General features: G+C 46.5%; 1 protein-coding gene across 5 annotated transcripts in view; it reads right to left on the bottom strand.

Moving 5' to 3' along the window:
* Positions 1-24,620, bottom strand: part of grik2 (glutamate receptor, ionotropic, kainate 2) — a 269,381-nt gene that overhangs the window by 57,923 nt on the left and 186,838 nt on the right. For all 5 annotated transcript variants that reach the window (XM_086219323.1, XM_086219322.1, XM_086219320.1 and 2 more), the window contains 3 exons: positions 23,091-23,209; positions 19,027-19,244; positions 2,674-2,899 (listed from right to left, as the gene is read on the bottom strand). In XM_086219323.1, the coding sequence (XP_086075449.1) occupies positions 2,674-2,899; positions 19,027-19,244; positions 23,091-23,209 (563 nt within the window). The remainder of the gene's footprint in view (positions 1-2,673; positions 2,900-19,026; positions 19,245-23,090; positions 23,210-24,620) is intronic.

Below are 24,620 nucleotides of genomic sequence, written 5' to 3'. Positions count from 1 at the left end.
CTCAAAGCCTCCACGTTCAGTGGACTTGAGCTTTGCTTGTTAAGGGTTATTTGTCGAGAGTGATGCAGGGTTAATCGATCCCGAAACATTCCTCACATTTTACACACTTCTGGGCTCATCTGTGACACTGTAATTACACCCCTTTTAATTTTAAAATCATCTCCAAAAAGAATTGTGTTTCTGTGCATAAACTACTTTGGAATTCATCAGTAATAAAATAAAATTGAATATTTTTTTAGATTTTAACTCATCAGATAAAAAAGAAAAAAAAGTTGAGTCCGTCAACATGGACGCAACGCTTCCAATGTGTTTCCCATCATGGATGAGGAAGCTTTGTTCTTTTGTTTAAATGATGCTCAGGTTCCACATTTTCAGTAAATGGTAATCCATCGAATTTCCTAGATTAGGTTAACATAATAAACCTTTGGTCTGTGCTGCCAGGAGTCAGACGAGGGGCCCTGAAGGCCTCACAGACTACCTCCTGCCTCCACTCACACTGGAACACTTCGCTCCACTCGTTCTGTTTTCAAATTTTGTTTGGTTACGAAGAGACTAAGAAGAAAACACGTGAGTGAGTAAATTACTGATCAGTAGCCATTTGTGGAATGTGGATTATTTTATCCCACTCTTTTACCAGTTTGTCCAAAGAAAAGTCATCTTCCTATCATATCAGTCAGGTGTGGTTTCGTGACAGCAGCTGCAGAGACATTTCACTGATAAACAAACAACAAAACAGAACCCAAATATTAAAATTAGCGAGCAACAGGCTGTCAGCTGGTACTGTCTTATACCTGGAGCAGGTCAGAAATCGTCGCTAGTTTCAGACTGACGCTGTCATCACGCTGGAACCTATCCCATTGTGTCTGTGCGCGCGCGTGTGTGTGTGTGTGTTTGCATCAGTGTATGTGTGTTATTTGCCTGCAGGCCAGATGATGGTGGGTGTGGTTTAGTTGAGATGAACTGCTAGTGTGTGTGTGGATCTGGGGTTGATGCAGGTCTCACTGCTCCTTGGTAAAAGTACCTGATCTACTTCCTATCAATCTGCAACTCAACATGTGATCTGACGTCGAGAAAAAGCTGAGGTTCGTCCAGCCATGTCCCAGCACCGGGTCAGCTGACCTGCAGCTCTCTGCTTATTTGTTCCTGTCCAATCAGAAGCAGGTTGGTGGAGGAAAGAACCCCAACAGTGAACCAGCAGCAGTGAGAGGCGGCCATCAAAGGTTGATGCACACAACACCCTGTTTCCCTTCTTGACCGGAGCACAGATGATGACACGCTGTTACTCGTTAGTTACTCCACCTCGACACAACTGAGAATCTGTACCAGACACTCGTTCAACCACTCGTCCCTTGCACACATTGCACTCTGCTGTTACGAGACACAACAGCATTTAAAATATTTAAAATTCCTGAAATGCAGAGAGATTTATTTCTTATGTGTTGTATTGAGGGACTGATGTCTGACTCGCTGTAAAGAGAGCAGCTGCTCTCGCTGCTGGTTAGTCTCCTGTGTGCAGTGACATGCATGCCTGCACTAAATACTGCGGGACATTTACCCAGCAAATCTGAAAAATATGAGTACCTGTGGCAAGGATATGAGGGTATTTCATTAATTTCATGAATGGTTCTTAATAGATTATGGGATAACCTGCCACTCACACATTTGTTTTATCATAGACGACATAAAGCTTTTAAAAAAATAGGCCAATAAAACCGAGATCAATAAAAAAATCAGCCACAATGGCCAGGTGGTAGCTGGTACAGCATCGTCATGGGCTTTCATCACTTGGTCCGATGAGCCACAGACAACGGCCACAAAGTACTGAGAGGCAAACAAACACACGGTTTGTTTTGGCCCTTTCACGCTCGTTGGGCATGACACAACATTGCTTACGCATTTTAACCTTGTGACACGCTCGGTGAGCTCCCCTGTGTGACTGCTGAAGAAAGACTATTGAAAGCTCAAGGCAAAGAAACAAAGACACTTGGAGAACTCAAGAGCCATGACGAGTTGTGAAAGACTGAAGCGAGCACAACTCAGCTTCACACTTGTGTTGCCAGTTACAGCGCCCCTCAGTGCAACACTTGGTATTGCAGTCACACAACTACTCAGAATAGCATAAAGTGTTAGCATGTATTGTAGCATGTATGTTACAGACCTAAGTGAGTGGAGCATGATTGTGCCCTAAAGCCCAGACCCAGTTGAACACTGGCCGCTCTCATCTCAAAGTCAGAGACATTTTTGAATAGGGTTTCAGTTAAAGGTCTTTGACATTTTCTTCTCCGGCGTTAATTAGATCAATAAACACTGAACTTGTAAATTTAAGTTGAAGTGTTTTCATGTCGTAATAGCAGCAGTGGCTAACAGGAAGCTGAAGATATCTGCAGAGTTGATCGCTAACATTGTCCCTGTCAGGTTTGGTGACGTTGAAGTCAGGTGCCATTTGTTCAGGGCATTAGTTCACCTTTGTAACCTCTGCTTCTCACCACTGAATTTTATAGAATCAAAAATGGCATTCTTTTGTCCAGATCGTCCAACAAAGCAGAAGGTGCATCTTTTGTTGCAACAGAGTATCCCAGCAATGATCAGGACACCGATGTACCAATCCTGTTTGAGGGTAAGTCCAGCGCCCCCGCCAGCCCACCAGTCACAGTCTTACTGCGGTGTACATACCCATTGGCGTGCCGACTCCATAGGCTTTGGAGTCAATGAGGCCTCCGATCTGCGTGAGGTTGCAGTTGCGCTGTGTGGCGAACTCAATGGTGGTGGACTCCATGAGGAAGGCGTAGTCTGAGGTGAGCACACGGTGAATGCCTTCCTCGACATTCTTCACCATGACAGCATGCCTCCGACTGCTCATGAACTCCCACATCTTATCGTATGTGGAGATCTTGGTTTTCTGTGAGGAGACAGAGTCGCAGTTGTGAATCAGCCTGAGCTCTTCAGCAGGGAACAATCTGAAGTGACCTCACATGAGTTGAGAGCAAAGCCACTGCATGGTTTGATGAATGTCAAGTTCTAGGTTGGAGGTTAATGAAGAATTAGATTTGTCTCGGCGGTTCTAATTTTCTGGCTCTTTATTGTTGGAACAGAAACAATACCAGGCACAGCGCCCACGACCCATTTAATTTATAGCTCTATCAGAACTTTTGCAGGACTGACAGCACTATAGTCCCTCCATCTGCCTCAGTCATTATCACTTGTTAGGAGAACAGAGTCCAACAGTGCTGTGGTTTTGTACAAGCGTCCGTCTCTGCTGCAGCAGGAGCAGCGCCGGTATTGTCAGTCACAGTGTGAGCAATACCTGTAACTACAGAGAAAACCCCAAGAGCACATTACTATCCAGGGGAGCAGATTCGAAGGCAGGTTTGAAGCCATTTGAAACCTAATTAAGTCACATCTTCAAGGTCCTGCCCGCCATTATTGTGTGTAATGACTTTTTGTGGCTGGTCGATATTTTAGATCAACTGGGTGATTTGTGGAGTGCCTATCAGAATCTTTTGGAGTCACCCTTGACAAATCAGGCGATTGAGCATGCAAGCGTCAGACTGCTGATAAGGCGAGAGCAGTGGCTGTGAATACATGGAGAGCCAGATAACCACCTACACTCCCAGTCAGGCAGAGAGCTGGTGGGCCTCCAGATCAGTGAGTGTGTGAGTGTGTGGATGTGTGTGTATATCTTTATATATATTTTTGAAGTAACCAGACAAGAGATCTTGGAAAAAGCAACCAGTACACAGAACGAATAAATGTCAATTCAAAATAATCCATACATTGCATTTTAGAATATGTCACTTCCTTCTTTTTCAGTCAAACTGAAATTAGAATATTCAAGCATAATTAAAAAAAAATCAGCTCCCTAAAAAAAAAAACTGTTGAAGGTAGCAAATAAACTTGCTTTTTAACCAGGCGTTCATGGAGGCAGCCGGCTGTGTTGTGAGTGCACTTGTTCACATGCTCGCTCATGTGTGTTGTGTGTCAACAGAGGAGTCCACTAGAGGGCGCACCAGACATACGCACTTCCAAACATGAGCATTTAAGTTGAGCGGACCAGGTTAATCCAGACTCTAAATTGACCGTAGGCGTGGCTGGGAGAGCCAATGGTTGTCTGTCTCTATGTGTTGGCCCTGCCATGGACTGGTGACCTGTCCAGGGGGAAGGCTGCTGGGATAGGCTCCACCCCCACCACCCTCAACAGGAGAAGAGGGGGAAGATGGAGGGAAGGCTGCTGGGATAGGCTCCACCCACACCACCCTCAACAGGAGAAGAGGGGGAACATGGAGGGATGGATGGATGGAGGGAAGGATGGATGGATGGATGGAAGGATGGATGATGGATGGAAGGATGGATGGATGGATGGATGATGGATGATCTTCTTTTTGCTTCTTTTTCTAGTTTTTTTGGTGCTGATTTTCATTCGTGCAAATTCCAACCACTCATCCCACACACAGACCTTTGTAAAAGGGACTGAGTCACTTTTCGTGGATCTCATGGATCATGGATCTCCACAATCTACTCCTCCCTGGATAAAGGACTTTCTATCATCTCAGCATTCCGAGCAGCAGGTCTTGATCCAACATTCTGCTCAATATCCATTGTGTGCACAAAACACACATTGAAATTCTGTGCACAAACAGCAAGTTGTCTTGAAGTCAGAGAGATCCTGCAGGCCCTGAGAGACGGCTACAGCCCACTTCCACAGAAAGTTCAGCATCACGCCTCAAAACAAGACATTAATTGTTCTATTTGCTTCACTTCTCTAAGCTGTGCTACTCAAGAAGGGGAGTGGGGTTGTGTCAGCAATTTCTGGAACATCACATTACAGCTCACAGTAGCGCTGGAGTCTATATTCTGGCCAACAGTGCCGAGTCAACAAAATAACAAATCTAACTAAAGCTGCACTCCAGGACCTCAGGGGACAGGAAGCAGTTCTGTAAAATGAAATAGCAGACGTAAAGAAGGCAGACGCGTTTACCATGATAATGTCATTAAAGCTGCAAGACTATCAGAACCTCATGATATTCAGCAGTGTGTCGTAGACTGCAGGCTCCTGTCAGATTCAGTCATATTTCTGGAGTTTTATTTCCTGATATATTTCTCCGGTGAGGGAGGCTGAGATGCTCAGCACCAGGGTCGTGTGGCTCGGGTCATCATTCACAGCATGTCAGGGACGATTGTGAATCAGAACTCAATATCTGGAGCAGAAATTGTAATTATTAGTTTAAAGTGCACTCAAATTAAATGACATCTTTTTATCATTTCATATTTCTTTCATTTTTGTATTGACATGGTCTCATTTTCTTGGAGGTCACTGCTCACGCTTTTTTCTTAAATGAAATTCTGATGTTATTTTCTTTTTTTGCTGAATCTTGACAAGTTCTCAATGGCAGTAGAGATGTTGATCTCAGTAGGAATTTCCTGAATGAATAAAAATGCACATACTTATTACTAGTAGGTGTATTTGTTAGTCTTTGGAGCTTGTCTCGCAAAGTTATCCAGACCTTAACACAACTGGAAAGCCATACCAGCAGGGGCACATGAGCCCCCCTAGTGGTACGTGGAGGAATCCCAGAAATATCTTTGCGAAAATGAAGCAGGTCAAATCATGTAAAAAAAAAAAAAAAAGAGAGAGACAAATCCTAACAGTGAAAAACAAGCTCACAATAAATTTCGTCTGTCTTATCATATCTCTGTGTCAGACGTTCATTCACGTTGCACACAGGCGGAGCTCAAAGAACTGCTGCTGCTAATGGTAGCTGCTAATGGTAGCTGCTAATGGTAGCAAAAAACGCTACCAAATGGTGAGGAGCTGTGAGTCCAGTATCTCCAGTCTGGACTCAGGTGGACTGAGGAGGAGCCGAGGCCTCAGTATGTGGATGAGGTGAAGTTCTAAGCATTGGATCATGGAACCAGAACCTCAGACAGGACCTTTGACCCAAACACCCAAGACTGAAAGAGCAACTGACTAACTGGTCCACCAGTCCACCATGAGCTCCAGCAGCAGCTCACTAGCAGGTGATCTGGCAGGAGGGAATCGTAGATCCCAACACTGGCAGTGGAGGAGAAGCAGATCCTGGAGGTGCTCAGTGATCAGCACATCTGTCTGTCTGTGTGCGGGTCTCTCAGAGCCTCTGTTGTGTTCCAGTCTCTAGTAGAATGAGGGAGCTTTATTCCGGGCTCCTGGCTCCAGGCAGCTCCACACCTCCGCACGCCTGGTCACTTCAACTATTGTGACCGTTGGAAGGAGGCGTGAGACAATCAGCGGAGACTCAGGCACAGGGGGGAGTTACTCTCCCAGACCGCGTTCGTCATTGGGGGTGTGAACCTGAGTTCAGCAGGGTTACACTTTCTTTGCATGTTTGTTTTAAATTTGTTGTGTTACGTGCCACGCCTCCATTTTCCTGCCGTGCTCTCTTTCTTCTCGTGGGTCTGTGTTTGTGTGGGTGCATTTGTTTGGTGTGGGCGCAGCTTGCTGGGAACTGCCTCTCCCCTGCACCTGAGGATTATCCTCCAATCACCTACTGCAGTACAAATACTCTGGTTCATTGCTGTACTAACTAGCTCTCTTTGCTTCACTCTCTCCTCAGCTGCTGATGCTGCTCCCTCTCGGCACCCCAGAATCGCCCCCCTATCAAGGCTGCCTGCTCAGCCCAGTCCTCCCCCCTCTGCTGCTCACACTCTAACCGGCTGAATCACCGGAACATTCCAGTGTGAAGCTGTCGGGTCTTGATCCTTCCACTCACGCTGCTGAGACGGTCCTGACGAGCAGGGCTGCACGGCGGAGGAATGTCAAACTGACCCGTAACTGTCTTGATACTGTATTGCTGCATGATTCGCCGAATTGGAGAGAAAGATCATTTTTAAAGAATAACTCCCCTTTTCATTGACAAAGACAGTAAAATGTTAAAGGAGTTGTCTTAAGTCAGTGCAGGCAGGACATCAAATAAAATACGACGATGAAATGAATCTCTAATTCCTCGTAGTATTGGAACACACAATTAGCCCCATATCTCATATTTTCCTGCGATTCTAAAACCGCAGGAAAACTGCAGTTTGCAGTTGATTTTGATGGATTGTGCAGCTGCTGCTCCTGACGTCCGAGCCTCCAGCCGGCGGCTGCAGTGAGTGATGTGTGCAGACACTTGTGTATCACTGCGCCGGATAATATTGAGGAGCAGGTTCTATTCTGGTGGAAGTGAGTGAGCGACAGCGGTGTGGTGTTGGTTCTGTGCGTGCAGTCTTGAGTCGCCAGCAGCAGCAGCACACGCTGGGCCTTGTCAAGACTCCGTGCTCGCTGCCTGCCAGTATTTTGCATATTTTTCAAAGGGTCTTAATAAAAAGAAGCAGCAGCGGGCGGAGGGAACCGGTGCACGGTTTCTGTCAGCACAAACAACAACTTAGCTTTTATGAAGCTCTCTCATGCCACAGTTTACACCTCCTGTTTATGATACTGTTGACACGACACACAAGTGGCTGTAAAAATAAAACCAATTCTGCACTCAAAGTCAATTTTGTCGCTTTGTCACTACAACACAGCAGATCCCACTGTGCAGTGTCAAGCAACAGCAATATAGTCGGGTAAACTCTTTAATCCTGACAAGAGAGTGAGTAGAGAGAAACATCAATATGACCAGAGGATGCTGAGATCGTACAAAGTATCAGATAAGTGCTCCGGACTACATGTGTATGCCACATTAATATTACATTTTTACAGAAGGAGGCTTTCTTGGATGATCTCAGGTCATGTGTAAAAGGCATGTCAATAATGAGTCATGTCTGTACAGATAATTTAGGTTTATCATGAATGTCAGAAATACACAGCGGTCTCACACACACCGGTTGCACACACTCAGGTCACTGCACCCAGCGGCGTGTGTGTCCTGATGAATAGAAGAGGAAACGACGGCGTTGTGATGTAAACTGGATCGATGAGCTTATTGAGTGAAGCAGCCTCAGTTCTCATGTTTGATGAATGAAGCAGCACTGATGCAGCGTTTGGTTCCCAAATCCATGGAAACACGATGGTACTGCAGTATTTAGAGCCTCCATCCCCAAAGTAGAGCCATCCAAACTGGAGCTCAGCAGTGCAACACGAGGAACCTCGAACCTCTGAACTCATGGTGCCAGCGAGTGTTCGCAGTGCTGGAATATGCATCCTGACGCAACTCAAACAATACACTCGAACAAACTAGAAGTTTTCAACCACTTGGTTTTCAAATCCTGTGAAATCCAAATGATCACAAGCGGCAGCTGCGTCTCACCTCTCAGGCATCCATGACTGCAGGCTTCACCAGCACGCCGCTGCGTTCCTCCCATCTGTTTTATGGCAAATGCAAAACTACCCTGCCTTGTAGAGCCTGAGGACTCTCAGCTCAATGCCACAGCCCAGTGAAAGGCTACCCCCCCCCCCACACACACACACACACGGTTAAAGTCCTGCACTGCCTTTAATAAGATGTGATTTTATTAGCTAACAAGCAAGACTCAGCAGCGGTGGGTGTTTGCTTATTAAATTATTCATTGTTATTGTAGCAGTGGTCCATAGGGAATGTCGCTGCTTGGAAGATGAGTGAGACGCTCCAATGCTTCAGAGAATACCCCGCGCAGACATTTACATAATTAGCCACTATTAGACTTGTATTTTACAGCACAAGTCAATAATTACCCAAACAGTGGGTATTTTGTATTTCTATTCCTGGGTGGGAATCATCATGGTAATGTGTGTGCACATGATCTGTGTGTGCACGACAGAATCAACTGAGACCGATGAGAAGTCAGCTCACAGCCGTGCATCTAGCATCATAACAGTGTTTTTAACACCTCAGACAGAGTGTGTGGGCCGAAGATCTCTGCACAGGGAAGGACAGCATCCACCTACAACGGTGAACACTCATTAATACAAAAAAATTACAGAGAGCTTAATTAAATTATAAAAAGTGTTACTCCAATATCACGAGCTAGTGACCAGAAGGAGCATCATAAATTACAGAACGATTATTCAGGCTTTTCATGCCTTGAAGTCAAAGACCAGAGACATTATGTCTCTGCACTGACGGCCTGTCAGGATTCTGCAGATTTGGTTCACATGTCCACTGGGATTCAGGGATGAAGCGAGTGATCCAGGTGAGCGTCACTGGGACAAGGACATGCAGCTGTCCTCCCCCACGGGGCAACTTTTCAAATACACTCATTTTTAGCTTCATTTTTTTTTGTTTTTGTTTGAGGTTAAGGGTCAGCTGGAGTCTCGGCCTATGTGGCACAGAATAAACTTCCAGTAATATTGTTGCAGGCCTGCGAGCATCGGGAGACGGGTCCAGTCACTGAGGGTCAATCTGGAACACTGCCGTGTCATATAGTCGCCATTCGCCTCACATGCAGCACACACCAGACTGTAATCTCATTTATTACAACGTATCCTGTGCTCACAGCGTTTTTTTGTAAATTGGTCACTGGTCTCATATCAGTCACAGAGTAGAAAGACCAACAACACACTCACACATGGGTCCAGTCTGACAACACAGGGATCTAGACCTGGGGAGCTGGCAGGGTGAGGCGTGTTTAATGCGCAGTGACTAATTGGAACATTTGCATTCTCACTCACACACAGCCCCTCTGGCTGATGTCTACCCAGGTTCAGGTTTGTGGTGCATGTGTGAAAGTAGCTCTGAACTCACAATGGACATTTAAAAAAGGAGGAAAGTGATGCAGCAGAAAAACAACAAATTGTGCTCATATCTGCAACGCCACAGGACGGCTGACAGATTTGGGAGTGCAACCTCCAGCTGCTGGTCTCAAACAGGCGCAGCAGCTATCAACGTCTGGTAACCTCACAAAGTTTCTCATGTTCTAATTTGTCTTTCTGATGTTCAGCCAAAGCTGATTCCAACACCATCACTTTATCTGACTGTACACAGCTCCTTCCGGAGCCCCTAATGGGACGCAGTCATGCTCCCCAAGACTCTCCCTGAGACCCTCCTAACTGATACTTCACATTCTTTTATCGAGCATGAATATTCTATTAGAGCATGACTGGAATTACACAGACAGCTACTCAGTGTCTGCAGTCTCTCCACATAACAGAACATATTTGTCTGCTAGTTGTCAAAAGCAGTCCAAGCTGAGCAGAGAGAATATTTCACACTGGCATCAGGGTCATTGCTCAGTGTTGCAGATGCAAGACCACATTCCTGGACGGTCTGTGTTCAGCCCAGTTACCTTCAAATCACTGTCTTCAGTTTGTTTCTAGCAGGTGTTTGTTTTTAGCAGGTTTATATAAAGTCTGTAGGCCAGGGGGGGGGTCAGTAGGGGGGTCAAGGAGGGATCTGTGACATTTGAGGGTAGATCTGTCAAACACAGCAGCATGTTTCACACTGGGCTGAGCACGTGGGTCTCCCAGTATCTGTCTGTCAGCATGATCACGGATGTCCCATCAGCTTGGCGGAGGTGTCTTCTCTCTGGGTGATTTCTGGTTTGGTCATTGAAAGTGATACCACTTTCACACTAAAACTGTCTATGCAGGTTTTTGGACCCTCGTTGGCTCAGCATCAGGCCGCATTCAGGCTTCCAGAAGAATCTGAGCTCCTGTGAGGCTGCGTGCCTGTGTTTTTCTCTCTCGTACATCATCCTGCTGACGTCATCATTACACTTAAAAGTGCGCTGGAACACTGAGAGGTAAACAAACGACAACATGGACATCACTGAGTCGAACGTTAGCGTTGTCGTTGCGTGCATTGCAGTTTTGTCTCTTTTGCAAAGCATACAGTGTCACCGCAGATTGGAAAATGTCTGAGCACTAATGCAGCAAACCCCCCACCCCAGTGCTTCCACAATGACAGCCTGACAGGCAGCACAGTGACAAAATCAGAATGCAACAGGAAGGTAGCTCTACGTCAACGGGTCATATAGCGGGAAACCTGAGACAACGTGGGGTGCCTTTTTTACACTGCAGGCGAGCCAAGCAGAGCCGAGGCGAGCCACTGAACACATGGGTTGCTTGGAGGATTAATGGATGCGGGTCGAAATGCCGAGGTGACCCTTTCAGAGTGCCCAAACACCCGCGTTCACCCGTGTTTTTGGTGCAGTGTGAAAGGGGCTTGAGCGAGGATTTTAGCCCCCCACTGCCCACATCACACTCCAGCCTGTGCAGCTCTTCCAGAGCCAAGTCTGGCAACTCAGATGAATCAAAGTAGGACAATGCAGAATACTCCCTGAAAACGTCTTTCCAGGAAGTGGAAAGACCAAGTGCAACATTATCCCAACCGTCCATCAATCTGTGGACTTTTGGATGTTGCTTTCTGAGCTGGAGAGAAGCAAGGTGCTGGATCTGTTAGGGATTCACTGTTTACTACAGCAGCAACAAACCCTGGTGGTCTTCTATGAAACATCGCTGACAAAATGAACATGAATCTGCTTAGTGCAGATTTCTGAGTCACATTACTTAACAAAGCCGTTCGTCTGGTTCCCAGTAAGACGCCCCCTTCTGCTCAACATGCCGGTAAGATTGTGGTCTGGTTTCTAGAGATGTGTGATGGGTCTGAGAGGTACTGAGTCTACAGAGGGAGAGTTTCTTGCTGCAGGTGTAAAGAAATGAATGCTGCAGGTAGCATGATTAACATGCTCATATGCTGCTTTCAACACCAATGTGTTATTATTTGTGTGGTGAAATGATAATATTTGAAATGATATATTTGTGAAGAAAAAAGTCACAAACACAATAATCACAACCGAGTCCTTGACTGTGAGGATGGAGCGCATGTGTTTATGCACAGATGGATGAAAAGGAGGTGTGAAAATGTGACATCTTAAAACTGACGGATTGCCATCGATGGATTGCAAAAAAAGAAAAAACAGCACAGTAATGAGAAATCTATGTCGGAGCAAAAACAGTTGAAGAAGTTCTCAGGCCAGGTTGGATTAACACGTCATCCTTGATAGGCAGCAGATATTCTACACAACCCTAAACTGAGGGAATTACAGGGTCAGCAGAGGCAGAGCTGCACATGGTTTCAGGCAATTTCACTGACTAAAGTATACAGCAGTGTTTGATTTTGGAGGCTCGGTGGCTCAATGGTTAGCAGAGTCAACTCCGCTTGAAACTTGATGCTGGCTTGAATGCACCACACAGGGCCCGTCTTTGTGGATTTGTGGTTTAAAAACATGCATATTGAGTGGCTTGAAACTCTAATCCACACTAATCTGTAGCTAGATGGGCAAAGAGCCGAGCTACAGGTTCCAGCCCCTGATGACCCTGAGCAGGGTAGAAAATTTATATTCAGTCATGTGAACTTGCAGAAGAAGGAACAATGACTGAATAAGGCTAAACTAATACTCAGGGTCTGATGGGGAACAGCGGTTACCAGGAACAATCTTCAACTTAATGCCAACAAAGCTTGAACCAAGAAAACACTCAAAACCAACAGCTATAAAATGAGAAAGAAATTCTCTTGGATCTCAGCACGGCAGCACCTACAGTGCGCGAACAAGCAGTGACGCAACCAGCACACAAGCTAAATAAAGCTGATATGAACAAAGACTGAGGAAAGCCGCAGTTAATCCTGGCACTGCGTCCATCGTAGTCTGAGGTGTCCATCAGTTTGCTGTCAAAAAGCCTTTCAGCCATCTTGTATCATCTTTACACAAAGTTCAGTTGAAGTCTTTCCTGTTTCCTTTGTGACAGCTGAACTATGATCAGGGCTACTGCAGCTAGCATGCCGTCACGCACACGGACATTATTGTTCATGGTGGGTGAGCAAGCTCAGAAAGTCAGTGGATCTTAGACAAGTGATGTGATGAATCTCAAACCCACTCTGAGGAGAAGTACTCATTGAGGACTGGTAGGTACACACAGTATGCTGTTAGAAATGGAGTTACATTGCTGCTGGCACTGTACAAGTAGATGGTTAGTGATGTAAAGCCAAAGCTCCTTCATCACATGCTCACACTCTACGGCTGGTGAGCACCTGTGGACTGTTCTGGCCTATTAACAATTGTCAATAAAGCTTCGACAGCTCCAAGGAAGTTGTTTTGGACCTTGAAAAAGCACAGTACATCACAGCAAACCCCAGCCAATAAAGCTCATATTCAGCCCGACTTAAAATGAGTTGTGACAGCCAAAAATCAGGCCAGAAACAAGCTCAAATCAATCAGCGCACATAGGCCGTTAAGGCTCACCTTATTGTCATTGTTACGAGTACAACGAAAAGGTAAGGTACAGGCTTTCCAGTGCAGAGAAAATAAATATAAAAACAATATAAAAGCAATATAAAAACAAAGTGGTAAACAATATACATTTTACAGACTTATGAAGTCTAGGGAAGGCATATACGTAAACATGGTTGACATGGGTAGAGAGGTGGGTGCAAAAACTGTGTGAAATCGCATTGACAGTGGATATTTTAAAGAGGTAGTGACAGTTGCATGGCATAGATGTATTGCACTTATTTAGTAGTGGAAGCATTTATGGCTCTGACAGCAGTTGGGAACAAACTGTTTATTTCTCAGTCTGTTTGTCCTGGTTTGAATGGCCTTGTAACCTCTGCTTGATGGCAGACAATGAATGTCCTGGATGGAAAGAGTCCTTCAGGAAGGTGTTGGCTCTCCTGAGGCAGTAGGAGCCCTGAAGGTCCTCCAGTGTGGGTAGAGGGCACCCAATGACCTTCTCAGCCGTCTTGGTGACCCTCTGGAGCTCTTTCCTGTTTGCCCCTGAGCAACTGGCAAACCACATACAGAGGCAGTAAGTGAGGATGCTCTCCATGGTGGAGCAGTAAAAAGACACAAGCAGCCTCTGGCTGATGTTGTTCTTCCTGAGGGTTCTCAGGAAGTGGAGTCTTTGCTGTGTCTACTTGACCAGCTGTGTGGTGTTCTTGTCACAGGTCAGGTTCTCCTCTAGATGGACTCTGAGGAAGAGGAAGTCACTGACCCTTTCCACACAGGTCCCACCAATGAGAATAGGCTGGAGGTCTGTTTTGTTTTTCCTGAGGTCAATGATTAGCTCCTTTGTTGTTATTGTCTCTACACCACACCGTCAGCTGTTGCACCTCATCTCGGTAGGTGGACTCGTCGCCTCCAGTGATGCAGCCTACCGCTGTGGTGTCGTCCATGTACTTGATGAAGGTGTCGCTGGCATGGATGGGTGTGCAGTCCGAGGTGTAGAGGGTGAAGAGCAGGGGGCTCCAGCATGCAGCCTTGAGGGGATCCAGTGCCGAGTGGGAGAGTTGTGAAGGTGTGGGGGCCAGGAATCAGGAATCCTGACCCTCTGTGGGGAGTCTGATAGGAAGTCCTCGATCCAGCAACATGTGGCGTGAGGAATCCTGAGGTTCAGCAGTTTCTTCATAAGAATGTGGGAAAGGATAGTGTTGAAAGCTGAACTGTAGTCCACAAAGAGGAGGCGGGGGTTGTTTCTCCAGGTGGGTCAGCGCTGTGTGGAGTGCTGCATTCACGGCATCCTCTGTCGACCTGTAGGTATGGGTCCAAGCTGGCGGTTATGAAGGTCGTGATGTGACTCCAAACCAGTTTTTGAAACGCTTCATCACCCCTGGTGTGAGTGCAACAGGCCGGTAGTCACTTAGGCTGGCTGTGGGGGATTTCTTGAGTATGGGGACTACAGTGGAGGTCTTCAGGCAGGATGGGACTGTAGACTAGAGTCAGGGACAGGTTTAAGATTTTGGGTGAAAATCCCTGTGAGCTGGTCCAAGGAGTAGGACACAGCAGTGTCTGGTGAAGTTATCGGAAGTCGCCTGGATGTCACGATCCCTGTCTCGTGTTTCCTGTTTTATTTTGTAGTCATGTCCTGTCTTCCTGACCTCCCTCCTGTGATTACCTCATGTGTCTCACCTGGGTGATTGCACCACCTGTGTCTTGTGTCCCCTCTTGTATTCAACCTGTGTGTCTCCTCAGTTACTTGTTGGGTCATTTTTGCAGTCATTGTCGTCGTCATCCAAGTTTCCAGTCTCAAGTTTCCAGTCTCAAGTTTCCAGTCTCAAGTTGCAAGTCTCAAGTTTCCAGTCTCAAGTTTCCAGTCTCAAGTTTCCTAGTCTCAAATTTCCAAGTCTCAAGTTGTAAGCCTCCAGCTCTCCCCGTCTCAAGCCTCCGTTGCTCCTAATAAACCTCTTTTTGCACCATCCCTACTGTCTGCATTTGGGTCTCCATCATCCCACAAACCCCGATCGTGACACTGGAGCCTCCATTCATCCATTTTGTTCGCGAGGGATCTCATGTTTGCAAGGGTGAGGCTGGGAAGTGGTGGTTTGTGTGGCCGCCTCCGTAGCCTAGCTAGCCCGCTGGCCTAGCCTCCCCGCTTCTGTTTATGCTCCCTTCGCCTTCACTTCCCTCTTGTTGGGATCATGATCCATGAGGAGCCAGCGTCTCTTGTTATGGACTCCAGGATGTAGTATGAAAAGGAGGACTCCGCTGTAATGCTCTCCTCACATGAAATTCTGATGTTCAGCAGATCCTGTTGGCTGTACGTGGTGAGAGCTCGACAGGGAGTAGTTGGAACGAGCAGGACGTACGTAACAAACAATAGAAAAAAAGCACTGGTAGTGGGAGCACCGATGTCTACGCGACCTGCCATGTTGGATGTTTCTCCTGCTGGCGTTTCTCCTCCTCGCCATTGGCTAATGTGTTTCAAGATGGCTGCTATTCATTGGTGTGCCAGTCTGCAGGTGAGCCAGTCATTGCAATTTTGTTCAGTCACTGATGCATAGGAATGCGGATGAGGTTATTGGACCATGCTGGATATGCTAGAAGCTAGCTTCTACTCAGCTAACATACACAGTGGCCCTAATTTATCAAACAAGCATTCAGCGCAAATATGAGCAGTGAAATCAAGAGACTCACATGAGATTTACCAAATACGTGTATCATACCGATCCCAGCGTAAGAACAAGTGGCTGTTGATAAATTCAGCAGCCGGAGTCTATCGTAATTATCATATCATGCCTCTATAAAACACGTGGTTCAGAAGCTGCACCCCTAGACTTTACGACATGGAGAGACACGAGCCGGAAAAAAAAAGACTTTTCAGAGGCTGAAGTGGAGACACTCAGGAGTCCGGTAGCTGCACCATTTAGTATTGTTGGGTAGGCTGAAATCAATCAGGTATAAAAGGCAAGCAAAATAATGGAGAGAAATAACAGCTGCGGTCAACAGCGTTTCCACAATCAATTGGACATTGGAAGATTTAAATTTCTACATCTGTGATGGTTAATAAAACATTTGATGGTTTTGATACAACTTAGTTTTACCCACTTTGCTTGTATTTCCAATCTCATTCTTCTGGTCATTACCAAAAGCTCATAACCACAGGTGAGGGTTGGAACGTAGATTGACCAGTAAATCAAGAGCTTTGCCTTTTGGCTAAGCTCCCTCTTCACCACAATGGACTGGTTTAGCACCTGCATCACCAATCCGCCTGTCAATCTCCCACTCCATCCTACCCTCACTTGTGAACAAGACTCAGAGATACTTAAACTCCTCCACCTGAGGTAGGACCTCCCCCCCAACCTGGAGTGGGCAAACCACTCTTTTTCGGCTGAGGACCATGGCCTCAGACTTGGAGGTGCTGATTCTTATTCCAGCCGCTTCACATTCGGCTGTGAACTGTCCCAGCAAGAGCTGGAGGTCGTGCTCTGATGGGGCTAAGAGGACCACATCATCCGCAAAAAGCAGAAATGACATCCTTCCGCCACCAAACTCAACTCACCACCAGGTGGTGGAGGGGCCACCACCTGGCTGCACCTTGAAATTCTGTCCATAAAAGTTATGAACAGAATGATGAAAACCACACTGCTCCTCCTCAATCTGAGGTTTGACTATCGCCCTGACCCTCCTCTCCAGCACCCTGGCATACGTCCCCCAATAGTTGGAAGGGTCCATTCAGACTCAATGTCCCCCATTGCCCCCGGGATTCATTTGAAGCTCTGCCAGAGGTAGGAGATCATCCAGACAGGTTCTTCCACCAGGCATTTCCAACAGACCCTCACTGCTCATTTGGGCCTACCAGGACTGCATACCATCTTCCCCTGCCACCTGATCCAACTCACCACCAGATGGTGATCAGTTGACAGCTCAGCTCCTCTCTTCACCTGAGTGTCCAGGACATACAGCCGCAGGTCAGATGATACGACAATAAAATCGATCATAGACCTATGACCTAGGATGTGCCGCGTACACCGGTGGGCATCCTTATGTTTGAACATGGTGTAAATTATGGACAAACTGGGACTCGCATAGACGTCAAATACCTTAACACCACACGGGTTCAGGTTGGGCCAGCCATTCGTCCCAATCATGCCCTTCCAGGTCACGCTGTCATTGCCCAGCAATGAATGTGAGCGTTGAAGTCCCCCAAAAGGACAATGGAGTCCCCAGTTGGGGCGCCATCCAGCACCCTTCCCAGGAACTCCACAAAGAGTGGGAACTCATAACTGCTGTTCAGTGCATAAGTGCAAACTCCAGCAAAAGAGAGAGAGTCCAACCCTTCTCAAGGATTTGACTTTCCAGAACTGGAGCTATGTGTCGAGGTGAGACTGACTATATCTCGCTGGTAACACTCAACCTCTTCCACGGATCTAGCTCCTTCCTCGCCAGAGAGATGACATTCAATGTCCCAAAAGCCAGCTTCCCTAGCTGGGAATCAGACTGGCAAGGTCCCCACCTTGTTCCACTGTCCGATCCAAAAATGGCCCATCACCTTCCGGGTCCTCCTGCAGGTGGTGAGCCCACAGGGGGATGGCCCATGTAACCAGTTTGGGCTGGTGGCCCGGCCAGACCCCATGGGTGAAGGCCAGGCCACCAGGCCCCAGTCCACGGGCCCTTACTCCATGCCAGGGCCATGCTGTATCATCCCGGAGGGTTACCCCCGTAACCCTCCGGGCCGGGTACTCTGACCCTTTCTCTTTCTTCCCATGAAGAGTCTTTTGAGGCTCAGTTTCTTGCTCAAGGATACTTCCACATGGTCACTGGAGGAAGTTAGGATCAAAACAGCAGCCATTTGGTTGCTAGATGGCCACTCTACCTCTGAGTCATACCACCCCTTGTATATTACTAATAAAGTATACCAGTCGTGTAACCATAGTTCACATCCAAGATAGCAGACCTGATTGTGCATGTGCGACTCTGATCGTGAATGGACTCCAGTTGTCTACTGACAACAGCTTCTACCTGTTGGATGGCCAGCTGAAGAGGCTACCAGTTTCTGCTGGATCATGAAGAGTCTTTTGGTTACTGTTGTGGTCAAAAAAATGCTTGTGAAGGCCTGCAGACTTTGCTTCGAAGGGCATGAAGTTTCACAGTTTACTGATCAGAGAAGAGATCTTGAGATAATGACTGATTCTTTCACTACATAATGACTTAAGTCCTATTTCTGAGATTTCAACTCTAAATCTGTTTTGTTTTCAGACTGAAAATTTAAGAGAACATCAGCTTAGTTTGACAGGTCTCAGCACCTCGTCCCCCTCTGTACTGAACCGTCAGTCTGGGCTCACTACAGCGCTGCAGGTATGTGTGAGTGTGTAATAAATGTGCACCATCCATGCAGGAGACAGGCTTCATATACAGTGAGGTACAACTGGTGAGGCTAGTCATGTAGGCTAGTCTACCTCTGCTGTAGAACACTGCTGCTGCTGTTACACTGTCAGTCCGACATCACTTGCATTTTGCTAATTGGGCTAAGTTTGTCTGTTTTGTCCCCTTGAGGAACATTGTTGTGTGATTTTGTAACTAGTTTTAGTACCTTTGCTGTTCAAGTGCAGGCTCATTAATCACTCTGCGTGTTCCATGTTATTTGTTTGAATAAGTGATTTCACAAAGTATTTGGTTTGTCTGATTCTCATTATAACAGACAACTAATACTAGAGATATTAATTAGTGGTATAAAACTGAAGTGTTATTATCTGCCTTCACCAAACCAACCATGTGTCTTCCACAGCAAATGTTTATTATTAATCTCTGCTAAATATCAGGCACCCTGTCGGGAACCTGCACCGACACACTGCAGACACACATGCTTCAGTTACTTCAACAAACCTTGAAGAAGTTCATGGTGGAGCCGTCCTCTACCACGCCATACTCGATCTTCGTCTGCTTAGCCAGGTCATCAGCAGAGTCGATGGGCGACTCCATCCTCTCCACGGTGAGGAAGGCCGCCAAGTTTGCCGTGTAGGAGGAGATGATGATGAGGGTGAAAAACCACCAGATCCCTCCTACAATTCTGGTGGAGAGGGCTTTCGGCATGAGCTCAGATCCTGAACGAGAGGAGCAGAGGGAGGGGCATGAGGTCTGGCACAGCACTGGCCCTGAGAGGGGGACAGCACCCAGGCCAGGCTAAGCCTCTGCACCTGCCGCCTGGACCACACACACTCAGACACTCACAAGCGCACCAGTGGGCGGAGTGGGCAGACTGATGGTCAGACCAGGGTGTTTGGTAGCCTCACACAGTCATCTGTGCTGCCTCTGCTACCATGTCCTTCTCCAGATCGTCACTCATTCACTGTTATTGAGTTCAACAAATGGAACTGTTGGGTCACTCTAGAGTTATCGCGATCACAGGGGAACTGCATCGAAAAAACCTTTGCAAGTAAGGCACTTCTCAGCTTCCGTGTTCCTATAACTTTTCAGCACATGATGATTTGTCAGAATCAAAATGAACTCTCATTTCTTGAGTTGCGATGACAGTGACACCTTATTAATTTCATACAGCATCACTATGATGATGGTGGGGCATCAAAAATATACGTTCTAACACCAAGAGGGAGCACAGCTGATCCAGTACAGGAAACAGAAATACCATGTAAAAATTCGGAGTACATGCTGTTTGGGAGTGAAGTTGGAGGAGACTATGAGTGATGATGCTAATATGCTAGTGAGTCAGGTGGAAAACTTGCCAATGGAGTCTATATGATGGCTTCTGCTGGTGCTCCATTCTCTTCAATCTTACTGACGGCGGTGTGAGCCGGCTCTCTCACTCTCAGCATGGGGGGCTTCACGGCACAGCCTCAGTTACTTTCACCATTTTCAGTTCAGTTTGATAACAGAATCTTCAGCTAATCTGACCATTTACATTCGAGTTGTATGTAGAATATACTTGGAGCGTGGAGAAGCACGTGTGCATGAGGGCAGTGGGAGGGGGGTGGATGTCCGGATGAAAGGCAGCATGGGTCTGAGTTATACCAGGACTCTTCTGTTCAAAGGGCTTAAGCATTTGAAAGCTGGGATTTTACACATTCACTCACATGGAAAGCTGGTAAAGAGTCAGGGAGATACGAGGCTGAGAACGCTGGGCTTCACTCCCTGAGCAAGCAACTGAATTTGCATGCAGGAGGAGACAGGACACTTAGCTTCTCCCTCACCCTGCTTTTAGAGGAGAATTTCCTTAGTAAACTCACTTCTCAGGTAATGACTTACAGTACATACATCACCTCAATAATATGTTCAACATGTAGTGTTTGGATTTAATTGGGTTTAATTTCATTTCCTGGCCACTGAGATGCCCTCAGATGAAGCGCATCGACGAACCCTCCATGTTGCCTCCAACTCATGAATCTCTGGCACAGACGGGACCATCTAACGCACCAAAGTCTGGAGAAGATTGAACTCATATATAAATATAAATGTTAGTTCCTTTTTGATTGAGAGGTCACTGAGAAACTACTGCCTCACTATCTCATAACTGTTGTAACTCTTGCTGTGGGTAAAACATTTCATTGGATAGGTTTACAGGGATCTTTCAGAAAACAAGAAAACATTAGCGGATATCGGCTAACGTCAGACTACGGTAAATCTCTGAAGTCCCTGTCTACAGAAAAGGCTGCAATTGCAACCTTTATATTCTAAAATTCTAAAAAGGTATTTTTCGTAGTTGCTGTTGGTTCAGTGACAATAATTTGGTGGTTAAAATGGAGGCCCTGGTCATGTTTGTTATAACTACCATAAGATTATCACAACTATTGTCATTTGTTCCTCTACCCAGTCTGACAGACCACCACCTACCCACTTTGCCCACTCATCAACCCACAGCTGAGAATCAAGACCAAGGCAACAGGCGTGAACTCAAGTATTCATCAGTTCTGTCAATAGTGGGTTTGGCGTGTTGTGTGTATGAGCCATGACCTGCTATCAGATGTTGGTTTGTTGAAAAGTGGAAGAAACTCAGGGCCTCTTACCTTGTTCCACCTCAGAGACCAGAACAAAAAAGAGGGGTAACACACTCAGAGGAGGACCTGAACAGAGCCTGGTTGGGGCTGACTGTCATGTACCCAAGGTAACGTCATGTCCAAACAGCATATCCCACAGTTTTCTGGGGGGCGGGGCAAGCCGCTAGGCAGGGGAGCCTCTCTACAGTGTAGACCAGCATAGTGCCATGCAGACACTGTGTGATCCTGCAGTCTAATCCAGAAGCCTTCTGGCCCTCAGCCACATCTTCTCAACTGGTCAACCCTCAACACGGAAAGCCTTCTACCAGCTGCTGAGATCAGCAGCTCCTCACTCAGCTGCATCGCATAGCATCAACAAATTACAGCGACTTTAGTGAAGAAAAGAATCTTGGGTTTTTTGGGACACTGAACCAGTCAACATGTTTTTATCTCCAATTATCTTACAATATTTGCAGGAGTCAAACAAACAGAAATCTTTGACTGAGTTGTTCACTAATTTAGCACTGTTAGTGAGCGTGCGCCATTGCGTTCAACCAGCCAAGGTGTTACTGATTGGCAGGATTTGACGAGGCTCCGCCTCCATCCCGCCGCTGAAAGCTATGACAGGTGGATACAAAGAGGGATGACATCTCTTAATAAACCCTATACATGATATTGTGGTATTTAAGCCTGTGTTATAAATCAGTACAACCATATATCAGTTTTCTTTTGTTCAAGAACTGTTTCAATATTCAGGTCTGCAGTGGATACTACATCCGGTCTTGACCCATGTGTATTCTAGAAGTTACATTTCAGATGATTTCTTGGCGGCAGTATGACTGTAACCACGCGTGAGGCTGTAACCTCCACCGATGGTCTTCTGGATCAGAGATTCTTTCCAGACATGACTGATCACTGTAAAAGATTTCTGGGCCTCAATCATGTTATGTTCTCGCACATACATTTTTTTCTTCATACGATCCAGGAATTTCTAAATTCTCGATTTAGTCCTCCAGGCAGGAAGCAAAGCTGTGTGCCTGTTGTCAGCCCAGACTTGCTCCTGATATCTATTGTGTAGCTCTTGTAACTTGCAGTGACCCACTAAGACTTTAATGTTACAAGAGGAACACTAAAAATGTCAGGCGCAAGGAAAGTCTCCAGGTTTGCTTTGTAAGACTAACTGGAGGTTAAAAATGTCTGTCTGTCTGCACAACAACATTTCATAACCGTGGCCCTTTGCTTCTGCACATGCAGTTCCCAGATCAAACTTTATAACATAACCGTGTCTTTATTCTGCAGGGGCGGAAGCAATAAAACCATGAAGATTGGGAGTTTAGTCCTGCGGGTGACCTGACCCTCTGAAGCAGCTAGTTCTTTCTTTCTTTTTCATTCCACTGAGAAGATGCAAGGCAGACATGCTCCAAGCCTTGAACTCATTACCACCTAGTTCACATCTTTGTGATTAAGGCTGTTTTGGAAATGCAACATATCTCCCATTGTTGACATGCATGGTAAAGAATAAGGGCCAGAGAAGGTGAAACATTCCGTAGTCGCTTCAACTTCGGCTGTTCTCTCTATTGCCAACTAGTTGAGAAGATATGGCATTTATATATCAGCAGGAAACTAGGATGCCACACAGGCAGGCTAAGCTGCTGAGTTCCATTCAGTCTCACACATTTGATCCATCTCAAGTACTCTAGGTGGGGTGGGTTGGGGGGACTTACCTGGTCAAAGGGCTGTGAAAAGGCTGTGTGAGAGAGGCGTTAGTGTTCATGCAGGACCATCATCCTAACTCATTGTCACATCACTCAAATCCGAAAACACGCTCAGTGTTCTGCGGGACTCTAGCTACATGCACAGAGGCCCCCATGCATGGTCACGGGCCTGGTAGAAGAGCAAGTTTGACCCCCAGCAAAAAGTGGGACTGCGAGAGAAAAGGGGGCAGGCAGAGGCGTCTACCTTGCTGCATGAGAGCTCCAACTCCGAACCAGAAACTATTTAGCAGGGTGAAATTGTTTTCCACTACATCCGAGTCAGGGTTGCAAGGGTGGGGGTTATACCACTCGTAGGGACTAAACCTGTGACACACACACACACACACACACACACACACACACACACACACACACACACACACACACACACATATAGGTTTACAGCAGCTGGATAAAGACAGATAAAGAGCAGATACATCTCAGGGACCCCACAGCGGCCATCCTACCTGGGGAGACAGGAGAGACAAGACAATCATTCATTAGTCAGCTTTGCATCAGTCAAGCTGGAGAACACAAGCTACGTCTTCATGTTCACATCTCAGATTGCTATGTTGTTATTGGATCAATCTATGAACTCTATATTACACAAATGTCTTGCAGATGTTGATTAGGAACTCTTCCCTAAATAACCTGATAGTCCAAATAAACCTCCAAAAATGTCTGCTGAGGTGAAAGTGTCAATTTTACCAGCATTCATTTCTAGGGGAGTGGGCCTGAACCTGCACTATTCAGAGAGCAGCTCACCAAGTGGGCGTGCTCATGGCAAAGGCAATTCCCTCAGTAATTTAATCGATGGGGTCTAAAAAAAAACCTTCATTGTCATCCGAGAAAAGAACTAATAATCCTTATAATCTTGGAGGAGTATTAATATTCAGCAGATCTAACGCTTCATTCCCATCGTGCCCACGCCGCCAGCCCCTGCGCTCCCCTTCACTCCACACACTCCTCAAGTAGAGAGATTTCTCATTTATTCATGTTAAATAAAAGTGACATTACATTAGTAAAGGTTGATTGGTCTACAATTAAGCATCCTGACCTGATTTGGTTTGTGCTGGAGGAGAGGGGGAACCAGAGCCCGATCTTGACTCAAGCTGTTTAACAGACACAGGGTCTGACTAATCAAATTTGGATGCATTATGTAGACTCTTGTCAGTGTGGGACTTTGACTGAGCCAGGAGTCAGAAACGGTACGAGTGGATGTAGCATCTGCATGGAGGATAATGCAGATGAGGCTGCTGCAGCGCCGCGTGTCAGAGTGTCCATCCATCGTCCTGCGGTGCAGAGCGAATACACGCCTGCAGATGAAGATGTACGCCCGTATTGATAAAATGACAGCATCATAACTGCACCCGTCACTGACTAATGGGCTTTGCCATTATAATGTGGTTTTCGTGGCGGCGTTCCTTGTCACCCCTACAACACTCAGGAGGACGCTGGCGGGTGCGGCTCAAGGACCTCTAAGTGTCCCTGTGATTTGTGCTGCAGGAGAACCCTTGGCTCTAAATCAATCAGTCTGCTCACTCAATCCCCCCCCCCCCACACACACACACACGCATTTGCTTGCTTGTCAATTTGTGATACCAAATTGAGATCAGCTGAACTGCGACCTTGTATGTGACCATGTGACCCTGGCCCTTGTGCAGAGGTCCCAGAACATGTTTCCTCCAATCAGGTTGTGAAAAGCCAATTACGCCTCAGCGTGAATGTGGATGAG

The sequence above is a fragment of the Aulostomus chinensis genome, chromosome 11, assembly GCF_037954235.1.
Source record: "Aulostomus chinensis isolate RoL2024-O1b breed Wild chromosome 11, RoL_Achi_v1.0, whole genome shotgun sequence".
NCBI lineage: Eukaryota > Metazoa > Chordata > Actinopteri > Syngnathiformes > Aulostomidae > Aulostomus > Aulostomus chinensis.
This window is presented reverse-complemented; position numbering and strand designations above follow the sequence as displayed.